This window comes from Cherax quadricarinatus, chromosome 50 (genome assembly GCF_038502225.1).
Source record: "Cherax quadricarinatus isolate ZL_2023a chromosome 50, ASM3850222v1, whole genome shotgun sequence".
Taxonomy (NCBI): domain Eukaryota; kingdom Metazoa; phylum Arthropoda; class Malacostraca; order Decapoda; family Parastacidae; genus Cherax; species Cherax quadricarinatus.
The window spans coordinates 205,001-212,835 of NC_091341.1; the positions used below are offsets into that span (position 1 = coordinate 205,001).

At 37.9% G+C, this 7,835-nt stretch overlaps 1 protein-coding gene across 3 annotated transcripts in view; it reads right to left on the reverse strand.

Annotated features, from left to right (window-relative positions):
* Positions 1–7,396, reverse strand: part of Cmtr1 (Cap methyltransferase 1) — a 140,425-nt gene extending 133,029 nt beyond the window's left edge. Inside the window, exon 1 of one of the 3 annotated variants that reach the window (XM_053786174.2) lies at positions 7,177–7,396. In XM_053786174.2, coding sequence (XP_053642149.1) covers positions 7,177–7,216 — 40 coding nt within the window. In that variant the 5' untranslated portion in view covers positions 7,217–7,396. The remainder of the gene's footprint in view (positions 1–7,176) is intronic. The other 2 variants (XM_053786175.2, XM_053786173.2) reach the window with 2 other exon arrangements.
* Between the last annotated feature and the right edge of the window lie 439 nt (positions 7,397–7,835).

Here is a 7,835-nt window from a genome sequence, read left to right on the forward strand (position 1 = left end):
ATACTACTGGAATGAAAAAAGTTCGTTAACCGGGGGTCCACTGTATTACCAATATCTAGTGAGGTTAGCCTAGGGAAATGATCAGACGCTATATCTGTTACAATGGAAGACTCACAGCTGGCAGAAGTAATGTTGAACCCCAGGCACAGATCAAGGACGCCTCCATAGATATGTGTGGGTTCAAGGTCACCTACAATTTGGATATTATCATGACTGTTTAAGAGTGACAACAGTTGATTGCCATTACGATTACCAAACTGTGAGTTTCCAATGCTTTTGTGTCTTGCATTGTAATCGCCAATAATAAGAGTAGGCTCAGAATGAGCACAAGTTGGGAGCTCCAAGTAATTAAACTTATCAGCAGGAGCGTACAAGTTAAATATGTTGAGAGCAGAGTTCCCAATATAAATCCTAACACCGTGATATTGTAGCCCCTCTGTTTTCTTATGTCCGTGTGCCTTAAGTTTCCTCAATAGCCTCTGGTGTGGAACTCTATTGAAAGCCCTACTGAAGTCCATATACACAATATCATATTCATTACCATGATCTACCTCCTCAAACACCTTAGTGAAAAAAGTTAGTAAATTCTTAAGACAGGAACGCCCCTTTGTAAAACCGTGTTGAGATTCATTAATCAATCTATGCCTATCAAGATGGCTACGAATTGCTTCGGCAATTATTGATTCCATAAATTTTCCCACTATGGAGGTAAGGCTTATTGGTCTATAGTTTGAAGCCAAGGACCTGTCACCTGCCTTGTAAATAGGTATTACATTTGCCATTTTCCACTTATCGGGCACTATGCCCATTTGTAGTGATATGTTAAAAAGATTAGCCAAAGGTATGCTAAGTTCCTCTTTACATTCCTTTAACCCCCTTGCAAACAGTTCATCAGGGCCTGGGGATTTGTTAGGTTTTAGTTTCTCTATTTGTCTGAGGACCATGTCATTAGTTACCGCAATCGTAGTTTATTATCATCCTGTTCAACATAATCTATTATTTCAGGAATATCGCTAGTATTTTCCTGGGTGAAAACTGAGAGGAAGTAGGTATTGAGAATTTCACACATATCCTTATCACTGTCAGTGATCTGCCCAGAGTTACTCTTAAGTGGGCCAATCTTGTCTCTAATCTTACTTCTGTATACCTGAAAGAACCCTTTTGGGTTAGTCTTTGAATCCCTTGCGATCTTAGCCTCATAATCCCTTTTTGCTTTTCTTATTCCTTTCTTTATTTCTCTCTTTAATTGAATATACTGATTTCTTAACTGCCCATCCCCTCTTTTGATATGCCTATATATGCCTCTCTTCTGACCAATGAGATGTTTTAATCTATTATTCATCCATTTGGGATTATTTTTGTTAGATCTAATTTCCCTACTCAGAACAAAAGTTGTCTGGGCAGCTAGAACTATGCTCTGAAAAACTTTATATTGGCAACCAAGATCACCTACCTGACCCATAGTCAGGACATACCAATTTAGCCCACCCAGGTAATTTTTTAGTCCCATGAAGTCGGCCAAGCGAAAATCTGGGACAGAGATTTGATTGCAGTTATCTGGGTAATTCCATGATATATTGAAACTAAGTGATTTGTGGAGGTACTAGAGGGTTTTATCACCACTGAGTGTGAGTTTGTTAGCTGTGATCCAACTATATACAGTGGACCCCTGACCAACAAAGGTATCGTCTAACAATAAATTCGACTAACGAGCGTTTGAGCGTAAAAATCTTGGCCCGACCAACGATGAAAAACTCTACCAACATGATTCGTCCCGAACACGTCCACGTGTCCCGTCTGGCCTGAGCGCACCTTAGCTGCCCTGCCTTCAGTTAGTGTGCCAGTGTTTACAAGCCAGTGTGGTCGCATCCACGCATACATCCTGTACATTTTGTATTATTCCAGTGTTTTTAGTGCTTGTAACTGCAAAATAAGCCACCATGGGCCCCAAGAAAGCTTCTAGTGCCAACCCTGTGGTAAAAAGGGTGAGAATTACAATTGAAACGAAGGAGATCATCACAAAGTATGAAACTGGAGTGCGTGTCTCCAAGCTGGCCAGGTTGTGTAACAAACCCCAATCAACCATCGCTACTATCTTGGCCAACAGAAAGGCAATCAAGGAAGCTGTTGTTGCAAAAGGTGCAAGTATGTGAAAAGACAAGGCAGTTGCATGACGATTTAATTAAAAATAAAGGTACAGTGCCATTTATTCTTCATTACACAATATACATATGTATACATGTATTGTGCATCTATCCTTCTGTTTGTGTGTGGGAAAATGTATATTTCATGTGATAAAAAAAAAATTTTTCATACTTTTGGGTGTCTTGAACGGATTAATTTGATTCCCATTATTTCTTATGGGGAAAATTAATTCAGCTAACGATAATTTCGTCTAACGATGAGCTCTCTGGAACGGATTAATATCATTGGTCGAGGGTCCACTGCATATTTCCAAGTTCGACATTTACTGTGTTGTTAAGTGCAGCCGGATCTGCATTTGGGATGGCAAAAGTTGTGTCACCTGCAATCAGAATTGGGTTAAGCTCCTGTGAAGCATTAACAAGGTCACTGGTATAAATGAGGAATAGCAGAGGGCCCAGAACACTGCCCTGTATCTATACATCCTTACTGTATCCATAGAAAGCATTGCTTTACAACAGAGGCGAGATGTTCAAGTGCATCACCAGGAAGAAGGTCTCAGTTGATATAGCAAATTAGTACCTTCAATATTATTATATTCATGGGAAAGGGCTAGCCATAAACTGTATATTGGTTATAGAGTGCCACATGATAGAGGTGAAAGGAATGGGAAAAAGGTGGACGTATTGAGGAGCTGACATATACGCAAAGAAAAAGATGGGGAGAGGGTGGTCACAGGTGATGTAACAAATTGGAGTAGGTAAAAAAATAAAAAGCATGTAACAAATTTGAGTAGTTAAAAAAAAAAAGTCAAAGTTTCTTTTCATTAAGGGCACAACCATCAGAGAGGACTGTTTTAAAAAGTCAGTGGTGGTGTCAGCATTGGCAGCTTCAGCCATGGTGGTGGTATTAGTGATGGCAAGGTCAGTGGCAGCAACGACATGGATGGGGGTGACATCGGTGGCTGCAGTATCAGTGGCAATGGCATTATCAGTGGTGACAGAGGAATCACTAATGAAGACAGCATCTGCATCAGTAGTGAAAGCATTGGCATTAGTGTCAGTGGCAGTGGCATTAGCAATACCAGTAGTAGTAGTGGAGTCAGTAAATTTTCACAAATAGGAAATACACTCACTACTTAAGCTTAAAGAAGAGGAAGGGGTGGGTATATTTCAGTTCATTCTGAGGAAAGAACAAAAAGCTCCAGTTCATTGAGGGGCCTGCATAAATTTAGAAACCTTAGAGTATAGGAAAGCTGGGACTGTCAGTAAGAAGGGTGTACAAAATTAGCATATCAGAATTAAGTGTGCAAAATGAAACTGATGTTCTCTCTCACTAATGGAACAACCAGTCGAGAGATGCTGGATAGTTAAGATAATCTGACAATCATCACAGAGTAGTGACAGGAATAGCTCCAGTATTTATTTATTTATTTATTTATTTATTAACAATTTGAGCACACATACAGAGGTACAAAAAATACAGATAAGAGCAGCATGCCAAAGCCACTTATACTATGCATAGCATTACGGGCTGGCTTAAAATTAACTTAAGATTAACTAAGCAATGATGAAATCAGTGATAAAACATTAATGTAAACAGATTACTATAAAGCACAGGTGAGTATTACAAAGACAGGTCATATGGTTGCATGCATTGTTGTACATTCAGTCGTATGAAGTATTCTGTTAGGTAGTGTATTTAAAAAATAATAAAGTTAGATTCGGTTTTAGGTTTAACATTTATGTGATATAATTGTGAGAAACATTTAAGATATACAATTTATAAGGTTCAGTTATTCAGTATTTATTTGGTTTTGGGTGAGTAAGTGATCTTTGAGAAGAGACTTGAATTTATAAACAGGTAGTGTTTCTTTTATATTTACAGGTAATGAATTCCAGATTTTAGGGCCTTTTATGTGCATTGAGTTTTTGCAGTGTGAGATGGACACGAGGAACATCAAAGAGTGATCTGTGCCTTGTGTTATGGTCATGTGTTCTGTTGAGGTTGGCAAGGAGATGTTTGAGGGGAGGGTTAATATCAGAGTTAAGTGTTCTATGTATGTAATAGGTGCAGTAATAAGTATGGATGTTTTGTATGGTGAGTAGGTTTAGTGTATTGAATATTGGTGGAGTGTGCTGCCTGTAGTGAGAATTTGTTATCATTCTAACTGCAGCCTTTTGTTGGGTAATTAGTGGTCTGAGATGGTTAATTGTTGTTGAGCCCCATGCACAAATTCCATAGGTGAGATAGGGGTAAATAAGAGAGTGATATAGGGCCAGGAGGGCTGACTGTGGAACATAGTACCGTATCTTCGATAGTATGCCTACAGTCTTGGAAATTTTCTTAGAAATTTGTTGTATATGTGTATGAAATTTGAGTCTATTATCAAGGTGGATTCCTAAGAATTTTCCCTCTGTTAGCTTTGTGATAGGTGATCCGTTTATCATTATGTTAAGAGGGACATCTGTAGCTCTGTTACCAAACTGAATGAAGTAGGTTTTGTCAATGTTTAGTGTAAGTTTGTTAGTCCTCATCCAGGTAGATATTTTCTGTAATTCGGTATTTACAGTATTGGCTAGCGTGACTGGGCTCGGGTGAGAGAAGACGTATGTAGTGTCATCTGCAAATAGTGTGGGTTTGAGTAATTGCGAAGCATTTGGAAGGTCATTTATGTATAGGAGAAAGAGAAGAGGGCCAAGGACACTTCCCTGTGGGACACCAACTGTAATTGGTTGCGCAGAAGAGTTTGCCCCATTTGCGTACACATATTGGCTTCTGTTGCTGAGGTATGACTTGAGGTAGTTGAGGGAGTGCCCTCTTATACCATAGTGTGACAATTTTACGTGGAGCAAGTCATGGTCAACTGTATCAAAAGCTTTATGTAAGTCAATGAAGATTCCCAGTGGGACTTCTTTTTTCTCTATTGCAGTGTATATATGTTCTAGTATGTGTATAATAGCATCATTAGTATTTTTATTAGGCCTGAATCCAAATTTGCAGGGGTTGAGTATGTTTTGGGAGATAAGGTAGGAGTAGATTCGTTTATGAATTAATTTTTCGAAGATTTTTGAGAGAGGGTGTAAGTTGGATATTGGCCTATAGTTATTCAACTCTGTTTGGTTTCCTCCTTTGTGGATCGGGGTGACCCTTGCTATTTTGAGTACTGTAGGGAAGGTGGAGGATTCAATGGATTTGTTAAAGAGTGTTGCAATGATTGGTGATAGCACTTGTGACACTTTTTTGTATGTAAAGGGTGGTAAGGTATTTAAATCTCCTGCCTTGTTTTTTAGTGCGTTGATAATAAGGGAGACTTCGTATGGGTTAGTCGGAGCTAGGAACAGTGTGTTCGGAGTTGCCGGTGAGGTAATCATTTGGTGGGGTATCTGAGCTTGGGATTTTATTGGCAAGGTTTTGTCCTATAGTGGAGAAGAAATCATTGAGTCTGTTTGCTGTTTCTGTTGGTGGGAGTTGGGGTTCATCTGATTTTGCTAATTTTATTTCGCTATTTTGTGATATCTTTTTTGTTCCCAGAATTTCTGATAGGGTTTTCCAGGTCTTCTTTATATCACCTCGTAAGTTGGATAATCTGTTCTCATAATACAATTTTTTTGCCCTTCTTATCAGGCTGGTTAGGATTGACAAGTAACGTTTTGTTTGGTCTCTGGTTATGTGACCCATTCTGTACTGTTTTTCATATTGGTGTTTTGTATTTATGGATTTGAGAATGCTGGGTGTTAGCCAGGGACTGTTCAGTCTCTTAGCTGTCATCTGTTTAGTTTTTTTAGGGCAGTGCTTGTTATAGAGGTATTGGGTCTTTAGAAAATTATTAATACATTCGTCAATATCTGTATAGATTTCTAGCTCAGTGTGCCAATCAATGTTTGCTACTGCTGTTGTGAAGTTATTAATGGCTGCCTCATTGTGAAGTCTGAAGGTGACTTTAGTAGTGTCTTGGGGTAGTTTACCAAGAGTTGTTATGAGGAAAGTAGGGTAGTGGTCTGTGGTATTATCTGTAATTATGCCTGATTTTAAAGGGGATATGGTGTTGGTCCAGATGTGGTCAAGTAGGGAAACACTAGTCTCTGTAACTCTTGTAGGTTTTGTTACTGTTGGTAGTAACATACAGTTACTCATTGTGTTTGTGAATTCAGTAACGTGTGGGTCCTGGTCTTGCAGGAGATTTATATTGAAGTCACCTGAGAGTAGTAAGTGATCTTTGTTCATGCGTGCATCAGTATATCTACATAAATAAACATACAAGTAAAAACATAAACAATGCATATTTTGAATATATATTAATGCATCAGCATTCAACTTTGTAATCAGTTTTGTTATTAGTGTATCATAAACCTGTCAAGAGGTCAGCGCTATGACTTGGAAATGCTTTGGGCCAATCTGACAGCAGACCAGTTACAGTCAGTTGAAAATATGAAATGTATATATAATTCCAATAACAGCTAAGGTTTAATATTAATTTGACCAGACATCACCGCACTATGTATACCTACATCAATGACAGAAACACTTTGGCCACTTGTAGTACAACTTTTAGCACAACATTGTAGTACCCACAGTTAGTGGCCAGGCTTCAAACACCTTTTATTGTACAGCAACAAAGGAATGGAAAAGACTGTCTGGACATGTCAAAGCCAGTCATACCATGAACCAGTTCAAGAAGAGAGCCAAAAGGTGTCTAATGAATGTAGCGACAAAAAGGGAGGAAATTTTTTTTTTTTTGCTAACATACATGTAAATATAAATAACCCACTCTACCATATTCCTAGTATATCTCCTTTATAGTATAATAATAAGACAAAAAAAAAACAATGGAAATAAGTCACTGACATTTTTGGATTATCCTAGGTTCTCTACACACATACTGCTATGTGATAATCTATGTAACTGTATGTGTTTATACCTGAATAAACTTACTTGTTTAGCGCCCGTGACCAGGTATACCGTAAAGCAAATTGTAAAATTAGCCGCAACATGCATAGTATCACACGTGTGATTCACTTGACTATGGCTTACCTGACTCGCACAGTGTGTGCTTATGTCCTCTCTTTAACATTGTGGTGGTGTTATTTTTCCACAAAACTGTTACATTAATCACTATATTTACGTTACAGCCACTTTTCCCAGTGCTACGCCGTGTTTATATTATCAGAACCAACAGCCATTAGAACGCTTAGTACACGATAACGTCAGCATTTATGAACATAGTTCTCCTGCAACAACTGGATGTGACATTGATTAAAACAATAATAAAATAAATAGAGCTCAATTCAAACACTTAATTTTCATATAACAAAGGAAATTTACAATAAAGGTTAAACTGTTATATATATATAGCATTTATTTTTTAAACTAAATTTTTCAAAAAGTATTGAACAAAGTTTTCATGGGTATTATTTGTTGTTGTTGTTCTTGTTGGGTGGTAGGGGATTTTTACGGTCTTAGGGCCGAATGCATTCTTCGTATTTCTGCTGAAAATACAGTATTTCGACTCCATATGAGCCCATATAGCCCAATTCTTCTGATGTGTTGTATATAGCGCCGGTCCTGATCACCGCTCACCGCATAGCAAGTGCTCGAGATCAATCGTTTTATTATAATTATAGGACTAAGTAAGTAAGTCACATTTATTTATTTATTTATTTATTTATTTATTTATTTATTTAGTAATTTTA